At 45.0% G+C, this 24,298-nt stretch overlaps 1 protein-coding gene across 6 annotated transcripts in view; it reads right to left on the bottom strand.

Moving 5' to 3' along the window:
• CYFIP1 (cytoplasmic FMR1 interacting protein 1) overlaps window positions 1–24,298 on the bottom strand; it is a 133,733-nt gene that overhangs the window by 83,133 nt on the left and 26,302 nt on the right. For all 6 annotated transcript variants that reach the window (XM_035023903.1, XM_035023904.1, XM_035023905.1 and 3 more), the window contains 4 exons: window positions 2,703–2,825; window positions 2,538–2,627; window positions 1,049–1,126; window positions 684–785 (listed from right to left, as the gene is read on the bottom strand). In XM_035023903.1, coding sequence (XP_034879794.1) covers window positions 684–785; window positions 1,049–1,126; window positions 2,538–2,627; window positions 2,703–2,819 — 387 coding nt within the window. In that variant the 5' untranslated portion in view covers window positions 2,820–2,825. The remainder of the gene's footprint in view (window positions 1–683; window positions 786–1,048; window positions 1,127–2,537; window positions 2,628–2,702; window positions 2,826–24,298) is intronic.

Genomic DNA, 24,298 nt, shown 5'->3' with positions numbered 1-24,298 from the left:
CTTTACCAACTACATCCCTAAAATAAAAGAATTTTGTTGATTATTCAAGCAAAGTTACTGAGAAAATGCTCCAATAGAAGGTCTACAAACAGATGTTTTAGCATTCAGAGGTGAAAAGGGAGGGTAGGGAAATTGTTCCTCTTGACCACCTTGAAGATAAAACAAAAATTCATCTCCTAGTAAGTTCTATCTTCTCCCTTTGCTAAAGGAATCTATAATTAAAACCTTCATACATTTCTAAAATGTATCTTTAAAAAACCAGCAGGTCCCCTTCCTGTGGCTACTCTGCCTAACCAATGGGCCAAAAGAGCCAAGGCAGGGCAAGAACCACTAAGTGAACAGTCAGGAGAGGTTGAGAGAAAGAAAAGACCTGAAAAACCAGATGAATCAAAAGTACGAATTGGCAGAATGACAAACACATTTAGAACTGACAGCCATCTTCATGGAGGAAATACAAATTCACTCTCAAAGAGACAAGAGAAGTGAAACACAAAAGAGGTATTTATTCTGGAAGGGCCAGTAAAGCTTTAGACTGACAAAGGCTTTGTTCCTTTTTGTCTCAGAAGCTGTTATGGTTGCTTTAATTCCCATGCACTTTGTTTAGTAAGTCATGGTGATAGGTGAGAGTGGGCCAGATTCCTACTCCTCTACATTAAACTCCTAGGATTATTTCACTGTTTTACCTGGAAGTACATAAAATTCATCAGTTTTGTGACCTCAGGCTCCAGGACCTCTACGGTTTTCTCATAAATTTCCACTCTATTAGGCTGCTCGTTACATTTCACCTAGGAATAAACAAGTATGACATAAAGAGGCTTCAAGTTAGCTAGAAGTGAGAGGGCAGGGCGTTGTTGGGGCAGAGCTGGTAGTCCCAGCCCGCTGTGGGGTAGGGTGAGGTGGGGTGGGGGAGGGGGGCAGGGCTGGTGGAGTGGGGGTGTGGTCTGGGGGAGATGTAGGGGAACCAGAAGGGTAGGAGTGTTGTCTGTTTGGGGGGTTAGGGGGGCACAGCCAGCAGGGATGGAATGAGGCCTGGCTGGGATGGGGACACCTGTGGGATGGCCCGAGAGCAGCTCCTCCAGGTGTACAGCATGACCGCATACTCTTGGCCCTCCTCCAGCATTTCATTCTGCAAGGGTACACAGGGCAGATCAAAGGCAAGCAGGAAAACAATCATAAAAAAGGAGACGCCATGTCGCTAAAATCCAGAGGCATGACTATCCTGACTCTCACTTCGAGGGACAGACAAGTACCAAGACCTGTATGCCACGAGACAGCTGGTGATGCAGCACTGCGGCCATAATGACCGCCTGAAACACTGCCATGGCTTCTGCTGGCTGCACAGGAGCCAGCACGGCCCAGGGCACCTGCCACAGCCACTCACTATGCCTCACTCCACTCACCCCTCAACAACCTGCTGGCAGTGCAGACCCGAAGCTGGGAACAGGGGCCAGTACAGGGCAGATGCACACAGGGTCCTTCAAGGCCTTACCACCAAGCTACAGAGAGCCTCTGGGCTCGTAAGACTGAGGCAGCTGTCACCCCTAGCACAGGGGAGGAAAAGCTGGAAGTATTTCTGCAGTACTTAAAATCCAGAGAGAGCATCCATGCAAAGAGACTGCCGTCATTTTTAAACTGCTTTAGTGCCTACTCCTTTCACATTGTTTTCTTTGGTAAAAATGGTAGAAAGTGCAGAGATGTTCTAAAAATGTCAACTACAATTTCATCATGTTCTTAAGATGCTTTAAAATGGGGCGCCTGGGTGGCTCAGTTGGTTAAGCGACTGCCTTCAGCTCAGGTCATGATCCTGGAGTCCCGGGATCGAGTCCCACATCGGGCTCCCTGCTCGGCAGGGAGTCTGCTTCTCCCTCTGACCCTCTCCCTCATGCTCTCTCTCTCTATCTCATTCTCTCTCTCAAATAAATAAATAAAATCTTAAAAAAAAAAAAAAAGATGCTTTAAAATGTTTGCAACTTTTGATCCAGTAACTTCACTTCTACAAATCTAGCCAATGGGAATAATGATGTGTTTGGAATGATAGTCATCACTGTATTTTTTATTACAAAGAAAAAAGGGAAACTAAATAAACATGCAAAAATAATTAAATTGAGGGAAGTTTACAAAATGGAACTAGACAGCTATTAAAAATTACTTTCTCTGGCACATTTTAATGACATATGAAAAGTTTGTGAAATCATTAAAATATCTAATAACAATGCAATTCATTCACGCAATCTGAATCACATTTGAGTGTATAACTGTGTGCATGAGTCCAGGTATAAATAATGAGAGAGAATGGACTCCGTTCAAATGCTGACAAAGGTTTTCTCTGGGCCATAGGTGCTCAATTTTCAGAAAGAATGTGTATTATTTTTATAATAAGAAAAACAAAGCCTTCTCTAAAAACATAAGGCATTTTCATCCACTTTCCTCTCTTTTTCCTTACTACATATCGTATCAGGATAACACCAAAAAAGCGTACATTTGCCACCATAGGTACTAGTCCCCCAAGGAAAACAAAAACTTGCAGAAGGAATTACCATGCTAGAATGGACAGTCGCTTGTTCAATATATCTTGCAATACCAGTAACAAATGCATTTCTGTCTTCAAAGTTAGTGTTGAAATTTGGCTGAAAGGAAGAGAAAAACCATCATGTGGAGGTCAGCATTTTAGGCAGGGCACCCCACTGCCGCCCAGCACAAACCTGATAGAGCAGTGAGGATGGTGGGGGCTCAATGCAGGGCTGCTGGTCAGGCAGAGGCAGCTCTTCCAGGAGGTCCACATTGGACAGTGCATCCTCCAGCGTCACCTGGGCCGCCATCTTGGCCTAGAACAAAACAAAAGCCACCTGTGCTGTGAGGAAGGGTGGAGATACTCTGACAATCATTCCAAAGTGGGGAAATCAGACCCCCACTCGCCTGACCCCTCTCTTGAGGGCAGTGGGGATGGCTGAGGTGATCATGGCCAATCCCTAGCATCTGGCATCTCTCCTAGGGCTTGCTGGCAAAGGAGTCATGATGTAGCCTCTCCTGGCCTCCAGGAGTGTCACAGTGTAGGGTACATGGACCACCCACACACACTGTTGGCTTCCTGTCACCCTTCCTACCTTGGAGCCATCGTCCCTAGCAGGCTCTCTGGGAGGGTCCAACAACCCCCCTCATGGGACCAGAGGAGGGAATGTCCTCTTCAACACTATGTCTGCCCCAAGGAAGCCAGCACAGCCTCCAAGGGGGCAACAGTACTTCCCTGCATACAGACACTTCCCACATGGCTCCTCTAAGCAAGGTTACACACTAACGATAGAGATGGAAAAGGTCAGAGCCCTTCCTCCAGGGACAGCCTGTAGGGACTACTAACATGAGGGCCAAGGGCCAACATGAAACAGGGACTGAAAGCACAAACTCCGAGGCCAGCACAGGGAAGCACAAAAATGGAGGTGGGTGTTACCTAAACACATCTGTGCCAGCTCCAGGGGAGAGGACGCAGCACACACCAGCCTCCTGCTGAATGCTGCTCTGACCCTGGATGGGATACACGGAGTAGCAGCTCCGGCCCCAGAGCAACATACCAAAAAGCTCTGACCCCAGACAGGACGGGGGGCAGCTCTCACCCAGAAGGGACTCCGGGGGGCAGCTACACGTACTATGAGAAGGAAAGAGCAGCAGGCAGGCTGGCGAGAACACTAAATGGGAGAAGCACCCGGTTGCTCCTCCCAACACTGGGTGCCAGACAAGGTGTGGGTGTAGAAGTGCATGGTGGAGCAAGTTACCCCCAGCTACTGGCTGGAGAACCCAAAAGGGAACCCCAGGGCACCAGAAAGCCCCAGGGACAGTGTGGAGAGGAAGAATCTCAGAAGAGAAAGCTCATAAAGTCACTCATGAACTTTGAGCCCAACCCCAAGCTGTATGTGTATGAATCTGATCCTTTCACACCCCAATCCGAGACCACAGCCAGCTCCCAGATGGCCACAGGCGGCTCTCATGGGACAGATCCAAATGGCACTATGGAGGCTCTGAGAACAGAAATGACACTGAATCATATCCCAGAGAAGGCAGGTCAGAACCACAGCCTAAATTGAACCAGGTGGTTTGCCTGCTAAAATAAAAAATCAGCATTTTCCTAGGACTTAAGACCCAGAGTCCCATTTCATAATATCCAAAATGTCCAGCTGCAGCCCAAACTACTCAGCACACAAAGAACCAGGAATGTCTTAACTCCTATAGGAAAAGATTAACAGATACTGACAATGAAAGAACACAGACATTACAATTATGTACTAGAGTTAAAGCAATGACTATGAAAATGCTCTAACAAACAATGATAACACTCCCAAACTGAAAGAAAAATATTGAAAGCCAGGGAAAAAAAAGATACCATATAAGGAACCAAATAAAAATTCTAGAAATTTTAAAACTAAAAAATACCATACTAAAATTTTTAAAACTCCCTACATGAGCTCGAGAGCGAAGGAAAGATTCAGTGAACTTGAAGACAGAATGATAGAAATTATCTAATCTGAACAACAGAAAAAAGGTTGGAAAAAAATGAGGAGACTCACGGGATCTTTGGTACAAGAGAAATGGTCATGAGAGTGCAAGGGGTGCAGAAACTGGGTAAAAAGAATGGCCAAAAACCTCCTACATTTGGCAGAACTCTCATGTATGAATTCAAGAAGCTTAATGGATCCCAAATAGGATAAACCTAAAGAAATCCATATGAGACACACCATAGTCAAACTGTTATAAACTAAAGCAAAGAAAAAAAAAAAACATCTTGAATGAGTAAGTCACAGGAATACAAGGCACAGCATTAGGAATAGTCAATGATATTGTTAAGACATCAAGACAGATGGTAGCTATACTTGCGGTGAACATAGCATAATGTAAAAACTTGTCAAATCACTAAGTTGTACACCTGAAACCAGTGTAACATTGTGTGTCAACTATACTCAAAAATTTTTTTAAAAAATTAACTTGTAAAGAAAAAAAGAAAAATATCTTAGAAATGGAGAAAATATGCTTTATTACCTACAGAACAACAATCTGAATGCCTGTGGACTTCTCCTCACAAACCAAGGAGACCTGAGAAAGTAGAATGACACTTTTTAAGTCTGAAAGAAGTGTCAACACAGAATCCCACATCAAGTGAAATATCTTTCAGGAATGATGGTGAATTAGGAATATTCTCAGATGAAGGAAAACAAAGAGTACTCATAGACAACAGGCTAATCAAAGTTCTTTTAGATAAAGGGAAGTAATAATCAGAAGGACTTGGGACACAGAACAAAGCAAAAGCAATCCAAAGGTTAAACAGGGAGCAAAGAGAATAGACTATTTCCTCCACAGCTCTTTAAACAATGTTTAGGGGTTGGGGCGCCTGGGTGGCTCAGTCGTTAAGCATACGCCTTCGGCTCAGGTCATGACGCCAGGGTCCTGGGATCGAGCCCCGCATCAGGCTCCCTGCTCCGCAGGAAGCCTGCTTCTCCTTCTCCCACTCCCCCTGCTTGTGTTCCCTCTCTCACTGTGTCTCTCTCTGTCAAATAAATAAAATCTTAAAAAAAAAAAACCAACGTTTAGGGGTTGAAAGCAAAAATTAAAACACTGTTTAATAGGGTATTGCTGACTATAAATGTAATATGTAAGAGAACCTTAGGGGGAGGCAAAGGGACCTACACACTGTAAGATTTCTATATTCCACTTGAACTAGTGAAATACTGATTTGAAGTAAACTGAAAAGTTAAGCGTGTGCTTTATAACGCCTAGAGCAACCAATTAAAAAAACTATGAAAAGCAATATAACTTATGAAAAGATCATATATAATAAATTAAAATGGAATACTAAAAATGTTCAGACAACCTAATAGAAGGCAGGAAAAGGAAGCAGAGCAATGAAAAAAATAGGGATCCTCTTTCTGCTACTTAAGGACATAATGAGAAGTTGGTGTCTACAACCTAGAAAAGGGTCCTCTGATTCTGTGACCAATTCCAATGTGTGGCTTTTTTCCCCACACCACCAAGTAATTCTTGAATGCCAACTGGGTGTCCTACAATTCAGCTTAATTCTGCCACTATCTACCTGCAGATAGCATCAGATCCCACAAGTTAAGGACTCAGTCCTACAAGGCTGCTGCCCCCTTCTCCACTTCAGATACCAATCAAAAGCCCAGTCACCTGTGCTTCTGACCAACCAGCCATAAATCAGAGGTTCCCACGACCCCCTCCTTGGGTTCAATTAACTTGCCAGAGTGGCTCACAGAACTCAGGAAAATGTTCTACTTACTAGATTACCAGTTTATTATAAATGATATAACTCAGGAAAAGCCAGATGGAAGACAGGTGTAAGGCAAATTATGGGGAAAGGGTGATGAACTTCTATGCCCTCTCTGAGTGCTCTACACTCTTCCCAAATGTCCACATATTTCATCAATCCAGAAATTCTCTGAACCCTATCCTTGTGGGCTTCCTTACATGAGCATGAATGACTGATTAAATCACTGGCCATTGGCAAAGGATTTAACCTCCAAGGTCAGGAAGGTGGGATTGAAAGTTCCAACCCTCTAATCACATCCTGACAACCAGTCCCCTTCTTAAGGGGCTTTCCAAAAGCCACCTCATTAACCATAAACTCAGGTGTGGTTGAAAGGGGTTTGTTATGAATATCAATATCCTCCTTACCACTTAAGAAACTAAGGGTTTTAGGAGCTCTGTCAGAAACAGATAAAGACTGGGGCACCTGGGTAGCTCAGTCGTTAAGCAACTGCCTTCGGCTCAGGTCGTGGTCCCAGGGTCCTAGGATTGAGCCCCGCATCGGGCTCCCTGCTCCGTGGGAAGACTGCTTCTCCCTCTCCCACTCCCCCTGCTTGTGTTCCCTGTCTCGCTGTGTCTCTATGTCAAATAAATAAATCTTTAAAAAAAAAAAAAGAAACAGATAAAGACCAAATACATATTTCTTATTAAAAAGCAGAATATTACAGACCCTCACCAGACAAGACGATGCTGGGACCCTAACACCCTGATCTCAGACTTCTAAGCCTCCAGAACTGTGAGAAATAAATTTCTACTTTTTATAAGACAAAAAAAAAAAAAAGTGTGTGTGTGTGTGTGTGTGTGTGATATCCAAACATATCAGTAATTACATTGATCATAAACAGTCTAAACAGGGGCACCTGAGTGCCTCAGTGGGATCAGGCTCCACGCTCTGCAGGGAGTCTGCTTGAGATTCTCTCTCCTTCTCTCTCTGCCCTTCCCCCTGCTCACTCTCTCTCTCTAAAGAGAGAAATAAATAAAACTTTAAAAAAAAGATAGTCCAAGATGGCAGAGGAGTAGGAGACCTTAGTTTTGCCTGGTCGCAGGAATTCAGCTAGATAGCTAACAAATCATTCTGAACACCTGTGAGCTCAACTGGAAGAAAAGAATTGCTGCAATTCTACAAATAGAAAAGCAAACACTTTTCTGCAAGAATGACAAGACGGAAAAACTCACTTCAAAAAAGAGAACAAGAGGCAAAGACTGCCAGGAACCTAATCAGTATGGACATTAAGTATGATGTCGGAACTAGAGTTCAGAATGACGATTATAAAGACACTAGCTGGCATTAGAGGAGAGGCAAAAGGACCTACATGCTGTAAGATTTCTATATTCCACTTGAACTAGTGAAATACTGATTTGAAGTAAACCGAAAAGTTAAGCGTGTGCTTTATACTCTCCCTAGAGCAACCAATTAAAAAAATTGAAAAAAGCAGAGAAGACACTAGAGAATCCCTTTCTGGAGAAATAAAAGAACTAAAATCTAATCAAGTCGAAATCAGAAAGTCTATTAATGAGGTGCAATAAAAAATGGAGGCTCTAGCTGCTAGGATAAATGAGGCAGAAGAGAGAATTCGATATAGAATACAAAATGATGGAGAATAAAAAAGCTGAGAAAAAGAGATAAGCAACTACCTGGATCATGAGTGGAGAATTCAAGAGATAAGTGATACCATAAAGTGAACCCATATTAGAATAATTGGGATCCCAGAAGAAGAGGAAACTTAAAAAAAAAAAAAGTCTAAACACACTAAAAGCTAGAGATTGTCAGAAAGGATGAAAAAATCCTGACTTAACTATATGCCAGCAGCAAGAAACTCACCTCAAATATAATGACTTATGTTGAAAGTAAAAGGGGAAAAGATAAACCGTGCAAGCAGAAGTTCAAAGGAAGCTGGAATGGCCATGTGAGTAGTAAACTTCAGAGCAAGAAAACTACCAGGGATAACGAGGTGGACTGCGTAATGACAGAAGGTCATTCACCAAGGAGACAGAACAATGCTCAATGGGGATGCATCTAATAAGAGGGAGCTTCAGACTACACCAAGCCAACATCAACAGGACTGAAAGGAGAAGTAAATCCGTAAGTGCACCGGTGACAGCAACAATTCTGTCCTTGACAGGAAATCAGCCAGAACACAGTGGACTGAATACCGGGACCTAGTGGGCCTAACCGGCATTTACACAAAACTCTCAACAACAGATCCACTCTGTATGTTTCTAACTATAAATTTAAAATGTAGCAGATAATTTTTCAAAATATCTGGTCCTTTTGTAGACAAGGAAAATGGCCTTTTAAAAATTTCCATCATCAACTTCCTTCTATCATCAGGACTTCCTGTTCCACGTACTTATGAAAGAAGACGCCCAGGATAGCAAAGCACTGAGTAGCAAGGGCTGGTCTTCGCCCTGGCCACTGCCCAGCAGATCCAGCGTGGGGAGTCCCAGTGATGGCTTCTGAGGCAGCAGGCTACCAAACGACATGCCTCCTATATATCCAGCCCTGAGTCCCGCTTCTGGCCCTTCGCATGGCCAGAAACCACGCTGTGCCAGGAGAGGCCGGGGGGCTCCTGCAGTCCTTCCATACCCTCACACCACCCGTGCAATTGGTCAATGAGAAAACGGGTCAGGCCAACCACCTGGGGCAGCCACACTGCCCATGTGACCAATCACCTCGGCCTCCTGCCCAACACCCATAGGACCCTTCCTCTTTCCCCTCCTCTGCCCACAAGAGGCCACCCTCAGTGGGGGAAGAGGCAGTGCAGGAGGCTCACAGACAGGGTCAGTGACACACTTAAGTCACATCCAAGGAAAAACAAAAATGCTCGACTTAATCCCAATCAGTATTTAAGGACACTTTTCTCATATAAAAATAACAAAATCTGTCTGGTATACACACAATGAGATATAATTAATAAGGAAGGAAATTTTCACACAGGCTACAACATGGATGAACCTTGAGGACATCATGCCGAGTGAAATAAACCAGTCACTAAAGGACAAATAACGTGTGATTCCACTTACGTTAGGTACCCAGAGTAGTCAAAATCACAGAGATAAAGTAGAATGGTGGTTGCCGGGGGTTGGAAATGGGGAATTAGTGCTTAATAGGTAGAAAGTTCCCGTTTGGGAAGATGAGAGAAATTCTGGAGAGGACAGTGGCGATGGTTGCACAACTGACTGAAAAAATCAGTTTTTGCACTCAATGCCACTGAACTGTACACTTAAAAATGGTCAAAATGGTGAATTTGATGTTACAATTTTAAAAAATCAAGAGCAAAAAAAAATAGCAATATTTATTGCACATAAATCCGAAAATACAGAAAAGGAAAAAAAAAACCCATAATCTCCCCATCCCTCACAGAAAGAAGATAATATGATACAAACTGTTTTATAAGGTGCGTTTTTCTTCCAACTTCCATAATAATGTTCAGGTTATTGAACATTTTTCTGCAGCACCTTTTTAGCTTTCTGTGGACCACTGGCCAAGGGCCTGCTGTAGGTCACTGCTGTTCTTTCCCATTTGTCACATTTTCATATTTCATCTCTTTCAGTCATAAACATTCCCCAACAAACACTGCCATGTGGAGCCCTGCAGCTGCTATCAACACGCGCACACACACACAAACACACAATCCCAGGGCCCCACAAACACTCCCATGTCTCTCCATCCTGTGCATCTTCCACAAATGCGTTTCTGCATGGCCTCTGCCTCAACCACATGAAGGAAAGTTGGGAATAGTCAGCTCTGGGTCCAAGTCTCCAAAGTCTCTGTCCTGACTTGTTCTTTGACACCTCACAATTCTACCTCCAAGATCTCTTTTAAATCCATTTACTTTTCTCCATCTCTAACTTCCACCACCGCTCTAGAATCGAAGTCCATGCTCACTACAACCACTCTGGCCACACTTGCCACAGAAACTTACCCCTTCCTGCCTCGTCCCCTCAGGCCCACTGGGGTTTCCTCCCAGGATGACATCTGCCTCATGGCCGCTGGTCCCCTTTCCTGCTCACTGCCCACGCTGCTTCCAGCCCCCACAAAGCCTGTGTTGCATCCCCAAGACAAGGGCCCCTCGTCTTCCTAGCCACCGCATGACCCGTGGGGCAGAGCCTCCAATGCACCTGAAAGAGTGACAAGACTTCCTAACCAGCTTCCACAATGCCAATGCCCAAAAGCATGATGAAATGACTTATTCGGAACGGTGCTCAACCCTGCCAGTGCTGCCAGGTGGGAATTCACAGTTTAACAACTCCATCACATTTCTGGCTTCACCAATTCAGCTCACATGAACATGTACAGAGACGTACACCAGTTGGGGCCTGGTCACGGCAGGATGGCTTGTGACCACAAGCACAAAGGGAAGAGCATGTGGGAACAGAGAGAGAAAGCAGCCATCCGCAAGCCTAGGAGAGAGACCTAGGAAGGAACCAACCCTGCCGACACTTTGATCTCAAACTTTCAGCCTCCATTAACTATGAGACAATACATTTCTGTTGCTTAAGCCACCTGGTCTGTGGTATTTGTTCTGGCAGCCCAAGCAAACCAACACAGAACTAAGAATGAGTCGAGAATTGCCCTGACAGGGTCCCTAAGCCTTTGCACCGACTGGCTGCTAAAATCCACCATGTGCTGATATTTTTTGATCATGAAACAATACACACTCAGTGCAGAAAAAGCAGATGGCTAGGAGTAAAACAAAGGCCAGTGGACCGCTTGAACCTCATTCTCAAAGAGCTAGCATAGGCACTTCTGATGTGTGAGCCTCCACACCCCCTCGCAGTAAACTGACTGCAAATAAGGCACTCTCCTTGGTTTACATCATCAAACAATGTCAAGTCAGGCTTTTCCCCATTGACTCTCTATTGGCAGTAGTTCCCAGCCCTCAAGTTTGTCTCCAAGCTCTACAGCTTGTCAAATTATAAAACTGCCATTTTAACAAACCAATAACTAACTGATTTTGTAAATCTAACAACTTTTAAAATAAAGATTTCAAAGGACATATTGAACGTACTTTGTTGTTCTTCCAGTGACTGTTCGAATCCCCTGAATCACTCACAGGGATCCCCTTGGCTCAGGCGATACCTATGCTCTGGATAGCTACTCAGCATTTTCATCACGGGTGGGTGAGAGCTGGTCAGCGGTTGGAACTAGGGAACCCTGCCCACTATGCTGTGTGCCCCACTTACCCAGCTTATTCTTTCACTCAGGCTGTGTCCATGGCATGACCTTAGCATGTGGACCACATGCCCATGAGCTTGAACTGGAGAGAAGGGAGCAGGGGAGGGAAGGCTGTGCTGTGACATGCTAGAACACTCTCAGCCCAGTGAGACCCCAGCTAGGCTACTTCCTCCTCCCATGCCCCATACTCCCTACCCTTAGGTGAGGCACTCCCAGGACACAGGGATGTCAGGTGGGAGTCAAGCAACCACAGGGGGCTCACTATCAGGAACAGACTCACGCAGAATGGAGGCTCAGGTCTGTGCAGGGCAGGGTCTTCAAAATCTTGCTGGCATTTGCCTCCATAAGAGGTATCTAACTGCAGACTCCCCTCTCCCACTGTGACACAGACCACCACCCTGGGATGCATAAGTCCCCCGCACACAGCCTCGACAATGCTGACAGTGCAGCTCCTGAGCAGAACAAACCAGGGTCATCCCTTCCTTTTCATCTCCCACCTGGAGCTAGAGCCCAAGGTTAATGCCCCATGCACCTCAGGTGGCCACCACAGGTGACCATCAGGGGACCCTAGGTGGGGGTCAAGCAGCCACATGTAGACAGGAGGCTGGGGTTCCCAACACAGGGCTTCAGGGCCTCACAGCTGCCCGCGGGAAAGGCAGTGCCCACCCGACATGCTGAAGGCCCCACAGCTGCTGACCTCCTTTCTCCCTCACCTGGCAATGTCTGCCCCTTGGCTTCAGATTCACCCTGACATCTTCTCAACAAGTCCCCTCAGCCGCCCTCAATGTGGGGCCATCACACCTTGACAGATGAGCAGAGCAAGGCTCAGAGGCCCCACGACGAGGGCAGGGACAGAATCACCCACCCCATTGCCAGGCACCGTGTCCCCTTGGATAACCAGAGGCAAACGAAGAGGTCAGTGAAGAGAGTTTTACAAGGGTGAGTGCAGGTGTTAGGAAGCAGCCACGGAGGGGGGCCTTATGTTTTAGGAAATGAGAGAATAAACTTCTATCACCATAGAGCTGTATTTCTGTTCTATCACCATTCCCCTAGCACTGTTCTGGAAACAAAAAACATTTGAAAACACTTTTGGGTGAAATCATTTGCATGTATTTGGAAGAAGGACATTCACCTACCAGGGTAAAAGAATAAAAATGAAGAGCAAAAGGGAATAAATGCCAATAAAGGTTGAACCTAGAGACGATGGACATCAGCTTGAGGAGGTGACTCATTTAGAAGGATGGCTTAAAAACACTAAGAGAAACAGCTCAGAACATAAACAGTAAGCAAACTGATTCTGGTTACTTCTGTTTCTAATACAGCTTCCTTAAATCCTTAGCAAATCAAACATTTCACTCCAGTAGGTCTCACATACTCACAGAGGAACTCAGCACAAGTTCCACAGATCTGTAACATTTACCAAGGCAAAGTCTTACCTAGATAAATTACTGTCCACAAAAACAAAAATGAGATTAAAACTGTTACACTAGGTACATGCCTATTAATAAATATTAAGTTTCCAAGGGCCAGGAACCAGACTGGGTTGGGTCTCACAATCAGTAAGATACGACGGCAGCTAACCCAGTTCACAAACAGGACTAAAAATTGACCCCAAAGCCCTGAGGGGCAGGCCGTGGCATGTGTGGCAATAGCGAGCCCTGGATGCACCAAGGAAGGAACAAGGCACTGGGACACCACCTCAGAGGCCAGAAGCTGGGGACTCGGGGGTGAGCTGAGGTGGGGGCAGCACTAGCACCATGCACATATGGGGTCAGAGTCCAGCACAGACTGTGACCCAGAGCCTCCCTCTGGGGGCATCTGCAAGGAGTGTGGCCCAGCGTCAGACGCAAGCCAAGTGAAGGTGCATCCTATCCAAGAGCCAACAAGTGGGAGCTCTGCACAGGCACTGAAACGAATAATCTTTGTTTAAAATAGAAACTGTCAGGGCAGCTCAACACCGAGATTACAAAACACGGTGAAACCACAGGCAGGAAAATGCAGAACTGATCACTCTGGTGCCCATTCAAGCATCCTGCCTGGGGCACCCACAGTGAGAGTGCTGTACATGTGATTCCACCCTGAGTCAACATGACCAAGAGGAGTCTTCTCAGTATTTCTAAACTTTTATTTTAGAAATTGCAAAGTATTCTGCTCATCAAACTCCACAATATAACCAAACAAGAAACTATGAAATGATTCTGCTAACATGTGTAAGATGAACACTGATTTTCTTCCTCTTCTATATGCAAATAAAGGTAGTTCCCAGAAAAGTAGAAATGTCCAACATTTTTGTGCAATCTGTTCACATGTAAAATAAATCATGTGAGGAAGAGAAGCATACTTTATTGAACCTTGCCTTTCTCTCCCACATTTTAAAACAATGTGCCTTACTAGGTATTTACCCAAAGGATACAAAAATACTAATTTGAAGGGATATGTGCATCCCTATGTTTACAGCAGCATCGTCTACAATAGCCAAATTATGGAAAGAGTCCAAATGTCCACTGGCTATGAATGGATAAAGAAGTGTGTGTGTGTATACACATGGGCGTACACACGCACACACACACACACACACACACAGGAATATTATTCAGCCATGAAAAAGAATGAAATCTTGCCATTTGCAACGACATGTGGATGGAGCTAGAGGGTATTATGCTAAGTGAAATAAGTCAGTCAGAGAAAGACAAATACCATATGATTTCATTCATATGTGGAATTTAGGAAATGAAACAAACACACATGGGGGCAGGGTGAGGGGGAGAGAGGAAAACCAAGAAACAGTCTCTTAACTAAAAAGAACAAACTGAGGGTTGCTAGAAGGGAGGTGGGAGGGGGGATGGGTTAAATAGGTGATGGGGATTAAGGAGGGCACTTTTGATGAGCACCAGGTGATGTGTATAAGCGCTGAATCACTAAATTGTACACCTGAAATGAAATTTATACAGTATGTTAACTGGAATTTAAATAAAAACTTGGAAAGAAAAAAAATTAAAAATAAAACAATGTGCTTTTCTGTATCACCAACTAGCATGGACTCCAACTTATTTCTCCAGATTAAGGGGGGAGATGGAAGGGTGGGGACGGGGCTGCTGTGATCACCAGGCAAAAAGCTCCTAATGAAAAACCAAACATCATTTTCTAGCCGAGCTTGAGTGCTGAAGAAACTCAACTGTTTTAATGCACAAAAACCTCAAATTCATTCTCAAAAGCAGCACTAGTCTCTTTCACAATCACCTCAAAAGAACTGCTGCATTGACAGAAACAAAATCAGGCTTGCTTGAAAATCACAATAAGGTGAAGTCTGAGATGGAGTCCGCTTGGGAATCTTGTATCTCTGGGCTCCTCCCTCCAGAACATGCTCTCCAGTCCCATGGGGTCTCCCCAAGACAAGAGCTGTCTGTCAGCCTCCAGAGCACCCTCGCCCCCTCGCCCCCTCACCCCCTCGCCCCCTCGCCCCCTCTGCAATTCTCTGCTACTGTCCCACTCTGTTGGAGAAGCCCCTCTAGTCTGGAGCACTCCAAAGCTGCATGCATGTCTGCCACTCTCCTTTTTCACTTCTTCTAACTGTACAAAGTATGACTCTGCTCATGTTATTCTCCTGCTCACATCTGCACTGGTCAGTGCTACCTACAGCTGTGGCTTTCAAACCATGTTCTGTGAAACCAAAGGAAAGCACCCCTGCTTTTAGCTATTTTATATAATGGTACGCCTCCTGGGATTCATATGAAGAAACTACTCTGATGCTAAAATAATCAATCAATAAAAGGCAGAATGGGCCCAGTATTCCAGAGTAAAGTCTTAATCCCTGAGGTAAAGTCAAGGGCCCTCCTCACAGCCCGCAGCTGCCCTTCCTCAGTTCCCTAACACCCAGGCCCAGCCTGACACGCCTGTACCGTGCTCTCCCACTCTCATGGCCCCATGTGAGTCCCTTGGGAAAATGGAAATGCTAAAAATGGCCCCCGGCCAAATGCAGGCACACAGGTGAGCACCAGAGAACCTGATATAGTGCCGTCTGACAGATACGCAGATTGGGCAGACTCTCCGTGGCGGGGTGGTTGTCTTCCTCCATGGTTTGGGATCCAGAGAGACAGCATGGTCTACCAATTAATTACTGGATGTTTCCTCATGTGAATGTGGTGGTCCTTCATCTTTCACAAAGAATCCAGTGCATGTTTAAGAGACGCCAAAGGAAGACAAGAATATGTCCAGCTGAGTATACCTTTTCTAGTAGAATATACCCCACTGTGGCAGTCTCTGGTGCTCGGGGCGGGGGCCACATCCAGGACCCAAGCATCACAATGACCTCTGGGCACCGTGTTAAGCGCTTGGTGAGGAATACCACTGTTCATCATTGTGGCTGGGTGTTCTCAGCCTTCTCAATTCCTGACTCACCCCCCCTTATCATGTGACATGCTCTGAAGGGCCAGATCCTGTGGGCACCTCAGGAACATATCTCATGAGGATCAAACCCGTGAGGCCTGCTTCTCCCTGGCCTTACCTGCAAGTGCTAGGCCAGCTTCCTAAGTTCTCCTCCGAGGGCAGAGAAAGCCACAGGACTATGACCAAAAGGCACAGAAGTTGCAGGGTCAACCTTCACCAGGCACCCCACACCACTTGAATGTGCCCTTTCTTCTCTCCTTGTCCTTCCCCTGATCCAGCAAGGACCCTGGCCTCCCACATCCCCATCTAGGTGTCTGGGTGCAGCTGGGCACAGATTCTGAAAAGCTCCCCAGTGGTTCTGGAGTAGCCCGGTAGCAGCCCAACCTCCTCCCACTCCAGAAGCACACCTCTAGGGGCTTCAGACTTGCAGTGGCCCTGGGCCAGACTCCACCTGGTACCCTCTGAGCTCCTCAATGGCATCTAGCCTGAGGTCAAGACCCTGACCTTGGCTACCACCTTACCTACACTCCACTCCCCAATTTCTACCAAGGATATTGCTGTTCAAGCCACTCAGGCTGAAAGTATCCACATCATCCTGCTGTCTCTCTCCGTGCCCTGTGACCCCACTGTTACCATGGAGCAGTTATCCCAAGGGGTCCTGGGATAGGCAGGAGGCTTTCCCACAGAGATGCCAACTCTGTAAGCTGGGAGGGAACTCAGAGGAGGAGATCTAGCTTTCTGGAAACCAAAATCCTGATTCTTACAGCTGGCTACCTCCTAGCCCTCTCCAGAACTGCAGGAAATCTGTCCAGGCTAGTGAAGCCATCAACTGGCTCTGAGTCTCAATGGGACAAAAGCAGAGAGCAGTTCTTTCACCGAGTTCATGCATTTCTTCTCTACCATCACTGAAACGCCTGCACTGCCCAGAAACTGAAGAAACTTAGGAAGGAAACACACTAGCCTTTGGCCCCCAGGAGTGCACCAGAAGAGGCCTATCCTCCTAGCCTGTCTCAAGCTCAGTCCCCGTAAATGTGGACCTAGATACTTCCTGCCCAGGTTGCATCACCAAGAACCCTCCATGCTGGATGGCAGTCTTATCCTCATGTACAGTACAGCCTCGTAAATGCTTGCCAAGGATTCAGACCCTTCATGTTAACCATTGTCTAGGCAGAAAAGTCAACATGTTTTCAGATGATTTTCCTCGCAAAGCATCCACATCCAATGCTGCAAGTGATGATCCAAGAATCCCACTTCTGAGTGGAAGGAAACAAAGGAAACAAAATCACTGACTCGGGCGCCTGGGTGGCTCAGTTGGTTAAGTGACTGCCTTTGGCTCAGGTCATGATCCTGGAGTCCCTGCATCGAGTCCCGCATCGGGCTCCCTGCTCGGCAGGGAGCCTGCTTCTCCCTCTGACCCTCCCCCCTCTCATGTGCTCTCTGTCTCTCTCATTCTCTCTGTCTCAAATAAATAAATAAAATCTTTAAAAAAATTTTTAAAAATTTAAAAAATTAAAAATTAAAAAAAAATCACTGACTCAAAAAGATATATGCAGCCCATCTTCACTGCAGCACCATTCATAATAGCCAAGACATAGAAGCCACCTTAGTGTCCACTGACAGATGAATGAAGATGTGGTACATATATACGATGGAATGTTATTCAGCCATAAAAAAGAAGGAAATCCTGTCATTTTCAACAACATGGATGGATCTTGAGGGCATTATGCTGAGCGAAATAAACCAGAGAAAGACAAATACCGTACAATCTCACTTATGTGCAGAATCTAAAAAAGCAAACAAAAGAACAAGTTCAAAGATATAGCACAACAGATTGGTAGTTGCCAGAAACAGGGACTGGGGGATGCATGACACAGGTAAAGGTGGTCAAAAGGTACAAACTTCCAGTTATAAAATAAATAAATCACCAGCATGGTAACTATAGTTAATAATGTATTGCATATTTGAAGGTTCCTAAGAGAGTAGACCTTAAAAGTTCTCATCACAGGAAAAAATATTCTGTAACTATGTGAAGTGACGGATATTGCCTAGACTTATTGTGGTGATCATTTTGCAGTATATGTATGTAACAAATCATTACGTTGTACATATAATGTTGCATGTCAACTATATCTCAATTACAAAAAAGCTGCAGGTAGATTCAGGTGAGATGCCCTCCCACAGGGTCCCACAGACAACAGACTGGAGCCTCAGCACAGCATCCAGAGATCATTTTCATTTTTACAATTCAGTAAGTGGAACCATATCTAAATGTTCTTTTAATATGCATATCTGTTATTGTTATTAAGGCTGAATACATTCCAATAGAGTAACCGTTGGGTTTTTTCTTCCTCCTTGTGTGACTTGCCAGTTTGATTTGTTTTCCTCTTATTTCGTCCTCCAAAATGTTGGCATTTTCCTTATCAATGTATAAGGCACTCACTATAGCACTAATTAAAGACTAAAGCAGTGTGAAAGTTGCTGCAAACATTTTTCCCAGGTCAGGCTACTTGCCTTTCTTTCTATGCCACATTTTCCTTTGAAACTTCGTTTTAAATGTTTATCTTATTGACCTTTTTCAGCCTTTTCCCATTGGAATTTCCCCTTTCACTTCTAAATTTACCCAGAAGAACTCTGCCAGCCCAGCCCAAAGAAAGAAGTAGTTTCTAATCCATGGCCCCCATCTCAGCAAACTGCTGACCCACTACCATAAGTCAAAAACTGCCCATCTGAGAAAAGTTTTGAGGCAATAGTTAATCCCCAAGCACTAACTTGAAAGTAATGTTCAGATCCACAGAAAGTTCAGTAAACTTTTATTAATGGTAGCAGTTTTTTATTGGACCTCAAATACACAATAATTCTTTTTTTTGTTTTTATTTATTTATTTATTTTTATTTTTAATTTTATTGTTATGTTAGTCACCATACAATATATCATTGGTTTTTGATGTGGTGATCCACAATCCATTATTTTCTTATAACACCCAGTGCTCCATGCAGTACGTGCCCTCCTTAATACCCATCACCGGGCTAACCAATACCCCTCCCCCCTCCCCTCTAAAACCCTGTTTGTCTCTCAGAGTCCATAGTATACACAATAATTCTTAGAGCCTGACCTGCTTTCAACTTAGTTATGTTAACAATGCCATGACCACAGGTGAACCACCATCCACAACAAAAGCTGGGGACCTGCATGTGATTCATGCAGACACTATGGAGGAATCAATTCCCCACTTTCTTTTATACAAGTGGCATCTCATCTATACATATTCTTTTTTTTTAAATTTTATTTATTTATTTGACAGAGACAGACACAGTGAGAGAGGGAACACAAGCAGGGGGAGCAGGAGAGGGAGAAGCAGGCTCTCTGCGGAGCAGGGAGGCCGATGTGGGACTCGATCCCAGGACCCAGGGACCATGACCTGAGCCAAAGGCAGACGCTTAACGACTGAGCCACCCAGCCGCCCCTCATCTATATATATTCTTAAAAGGCACTTTTTAAATCTAATCATTATAGGGGCGCCTGAGTGGCTCAGTCAGTTAAGCCTCTGACTCTTGATTTCAGCTCAAGTTCATGAGATCAAGCCCTGTGTACTTAAGATTCTCTCTCAGCCCCTCCTCCTCCACACCTCTCTCTCTCTCTCAAATAAATAAATCTTTTAAAAATTACAAAAATAAATTTAATCATTATAAAAGGTATATCATGCTAAATATAATTGTCCGACTTTTTTCACTGCTATTATATCACTAAGATGCATCCACAATCGTTGCTCTGAAGTGTTTTGACAGGTGTATACTATTCCACTGAACAAACAGACCAGAAGCTATGCGCATAGTCTCCTGAGGCTGGTTATAGGGCCTCTGTTATCATGAACTGTGAGAAAAATTCTTGCACATTAATACATGTGTAATGAATTCTCTGGGGCAGGGGTCGGCAAACTTCCTATAAAAGGGCCAGAAGTTGGTAATTGTCCTGTGAGTATACAAGAGAATATCATTATGCTTAGGAAATATACACTGATGTGTTTCAGGGTAAAGGGCCTCAAATGGTGGAAAAAAGTTTTCTCTGGGGGCACCTGGGTGGCTCAGTTGATTAAGCATCCACCTTCAGCTCAGGTCATGATCCCAGGGAAGGTCCTGGGACTGAGTCCCACATCAGGCTCCCTGCTCAGCGGGGAGTCTATCCTCCCTCTCTCTCTGATCCTCCCCCCTGCTCATGCTCTTTCTTGCTCTCTCTCTCTCTCGCTCTCAAAAAAATAAAATCTTAAAAAAAAAGTTTTCTCCGTGCATGTTCTTTGTATTTTAATTTTTACAATGTTTTATACATTTTCAATTATTTTAAAAGGGTAAAAATGGAATACTCCCCCCAAAAACTTTTCATGAACATAAGGAAAAAGGAATTAAAAATGTTCAAAACAGATCTGTCATAAGTGCTTGAATGGAGGTGTTTCCATAGCTCCTCACTGCTATGACCTAACCCATAGCAGGTTTACACACCTGCATCCACTTCAGAGTAAAATGCATCCTTCCAACCACAGAACCTGTCTTGGAAATCCCTGTGTTTGCAAAGAGAAAGGTTTTGCCCAGGGTCCTACACTCCTAGAAGAAAGCTTCCAATAGACCCCAGGACAACTGGGCCTGGAAAGCCACACATCCTCAGGCAGACCTTTAAAAAGGCTCTTCCAGGGCGCCAGGGTGGCTCAGTCGGTTAAGTGTCTGCCTTTGGCTCAGGTCATGATCCTGGGGTTCTGGGATCGAGTCCTGCACCAGGCTCCCTGCTCAGTGGGGAGTCTGCTTCTCCTCAGTCTGCCCCTCCCCCCTGCTGGTGCACGCGCGCACTCTCTCTCTCTCTCACGCGTGCTCTCTCAAATAAATAAAATCTTTTTTTTTTTTTTAAAGGTCTCTTCCAGGCAAGTCAGTCCCCAGGATTGATCATTTTAGTACTTTAATCAAAATGCTTCAGACCACTGCAAAGTGCTGGACTTTGTTTAAAAAATATATAGCACTCCAAATTTTGAGCTTCAATTACTTAATAATTTTATACTTCCCAGATATTTAGATCTGAAAGAAAACAGCTTATAGAAAATAGTGAAAGATCTTGAAAGTGCAAAACCATTTCCACTTCTGACCCAGAAGTGAGCAAAACTCCAACACCATTTATGTGCTTAAAAAGAACTCTACCTCCTGGAATACGTACTGAAGCACTTGTGAATGAGAGCAAATGCCGCATCTGGGATTTGCTTCAGAACAGTACATGTGTGGGGGCGCCTGGGTGGCTCAGTCATTAAGCCTCTGCCTTCGGCTCAGGTCATGATCCCAGGGCCCTGGGATTGAGTCCTGCATCGGGCTCCCTGCTCAGTGGGAGGCCTGCTTCTCCCTCCCCCTCTGCCTGCCCTCTCTGCCTACTTGTGTTCTCTCTCTCTGTCAAATAAATAAATAAATAAATAAATAAATAAATAAATAAATAAATAAATAAAATCTTTAAAAAAAAAAGAATGTGTGGAGGTGTCAGAGACAAATGGAGATTACTCTTGAGGGTTCATAACACTATTTTCTGTGTCTCTGTACATTTTGAAATTGCCAGCAATGAACAGTTTAATACACATATATATGAGATTTCAAATCCCTCGTCCCTGTGGGTCATAAGGCAGCAGCTAGGGGCTTTGCCTGCAGACACAAAGGGTCCTCAGGCCAGGCAGATAGCCTGGCAATCACTCCCACCTATTTAAAACTTTTAAGTTCCTTCCAGCTTAGTTTTAATTGTCCACATCTTTTTTTTCCTGTGGTAATTTAAAAGTCTTTCAGAGGTAAGAGTTTTTGCAAACAGCCATTTTCAGGCTGCTAAAAAGCTCATAAGGTGAATACTTTGTTCAGAAAACCATAAAATCCTGAGTGGGCTCCTCCCACCCAATGCCCCAAGGGTCCCCAGGGAGCTGGGGTATGAGCTGGCCTTGACTAAACACTGCAGAAAATCACCAGGGAGGCTGTGCACAAATGCCAAATCTCCAACCTCACTCCGATTCTTTAGAGGTACGGTGGCTCTGGACACCTGCGTTTCTAGAGCCCCACCGCTAAGAGTCTCTGGCCCACACTTTGAGAAACTGTTTCAGGACACTGGTCTCCCATATGGGGTGTACCATATAATCCTTTGAAATGATGTAAGAAAACAGTGAACAACTGTGTTTTTACCTAACAAGGACAAGGAATTAAGCCTCTCTAAGAGCTACTCACCTGGCCCCAGCCCTCTCTCTTGCCCTGTGTCCTCAAGGAGCAGTGGGAGCCCACAGCTCTGAGGGCTCACAGGTGCCCCATCACTGAGGGCCTGGCCCAGGGAATTGAGGAGTGTCACTGCTAACACTGAGTTTTAACTAAATGAACTGCTATGGGCTGAAATGTTCCCCCCACCCCAAATCCATATGTTGAAGCCCTAATCCCCAGTACCTTAGACCCCATGTAAAGTGGATCTTTACAGGACTAATTAAGGTAAAATGAGGTCATAGTGTGGCCCTAAGGCAATATGGCTAGTGTCCTTATAAAAAGAGATGAGGACACAGACATAGGGAAAAGGCCATGTGAGGATAAAGGGAAGATGATCATCTACAAGCCAAGGAGAGGCTTTGTCAAGATAAACCACCCTTGCTGACACCTTGATCTTAGACTTCCAGCCTCCATAACTATGAAGAAATAAATTTCTGTTGTTTAAGACACCCAATCTGTAGTACTTTGTTACAGAGCCCTAAAGGACTAACACACAAATCCTTTGGCAAAGTTTCATTCCTGCAAAGATACTCGAGATGGGAAGAAATCAGGTGTCCTGGGAAATCAGGCAGCCCCGCGCACCCTCTACAGTTAACAACTGGCCTCACTACAAGTTACAGGCATGGGAAGTTCTAAAACAGCCAGCAAAAGGCCACCACAACCAACAAGCACACACAACACTGTCTCCTACATCTTAGTCACATCCTTTGCAAACTATTATCTATTATCAACTGCACACAGTTTATGCTTTACCCACCAAACTCGGACATAGACACCGCTTATATTTATAAACCACCAACTGGAGCTCATGCTCGGAGTCACTTTAGGGATGGAGCAAGCAAATGAAAATGACAGGGATGTGAAATGCTGTGCTTGCCAAAATCACTTTTTTTTTTTTTCCAGAAGCTAATAAAGCAGATAAAAGATGAAAGGAGAAATACTGAGTAAGTGTGTATAATTTATTTAAACTCAGTTTTCAAGCAACATGAGGAACTTAGAAGCATCGACTTGGCCTATGGGTAGAATTATGGGATGAGAGGGTGCCTGGGTGGCGCAGTTGGTTGAGCGACTGCCTTCGGCTCAGGTCATGATCCTGGAGTCCCGGGACTGAGTCCTGCATCGGGCTCCCTGCTCGGCAGGGAGTCTGCTTCTCCCTCTGACCCTCCCCCCTCTCATGCTCTCTCTCTCTCATTCTCTCTCTCAAATAAATAAATAAAATCTTCAAAAAAAAAAAAAGAATTATGGGATGAGACAGCACTACCCCATCACTCCTTCATGGGAACTGCCAGCTGAATAGGCAGAGGCTGTGAACCAGCACGGGGCTACAATCATCGGGAACCAACCAGTTCTTAAGCTTGGAGAGCTATGCAAGAGTGTGAAGATGGATGGCCTGGACAGATCTCGGGTGAGCCGGCCAGCTAAGGAACTTGGAAGAGGTGACTTGGCTTTCAGCATTCATGTGCCCTCCTGTGGCTAATACGTGATAACAGGAGCTTCTAGGAGAACTGGCAGGGCTGCCTAGTGGGGCCATGCTCTCCAATTACTCTAAATGAAATCAAGCTCTTGAGGCACACAGACTTCTAAGCACACTCTCAAATACATCATCTTGGCTAACTATGAAGGAATGCACATGACCTATGTAAAAAGGGAGGATTGAGAGGGAACTTGAGACTTTCACACTTAAGAGTCTGCAGGAAAGGCATGCATGGCCACAGGGCCCAGGGCTACCCCTACCCCCAGTCTGTGGGGGGCCCCGAGGCTGAGTCATACCTAGAGATCAGACAATACAGCACATCTCCCTTCCTGCCTTGACCCTGTGGCAGAATCTGGACAACAGAGAGATCCAAAAGCTTCTCAAAAGCCCTTCCAGAATCACAACTAATTCCACACAACCTATGGGGTAGGCCCAAAATGTGTGACTGGAATATAAATGATACATAGCAAACCCAGCACAGGGTCACACAGAAGTGCGAGACAGGAAGTCACATCCCCTGTGGCAGCTGTCCCAGTCCTTGGCTATTCTGGCAGATGCATCCCCAAGTGGGCTCACCCTACTCTGTTCATTTCTGGTGTGGGGTGTGCTGTATATGGACGTGGAGAAGGTTACAGCTTCCCATATCTCATGTGCATGGTCTGCCAGTGACATATGTGAAAGGATGTGTTCCCTTTTCCTGGT

Source organism: Mirounga leonina, unplaced genomic scaffold (assembly GCF_011800145.1).
Source record: "Mirounga leonina isolate KUSES-001 unplaced genomic scaffold, KU_Mleo_1.0 Mir_178, whole genome shotgun sequence".
NCBI lineage: Eukaryota > Metazoa > Chordata > Mammalia > Carnivora > Phocidae > Mirounga > Mirounga leonina.
This window is presented reverse-complemented; position numbering and strand designations above follow the sequence as displayed.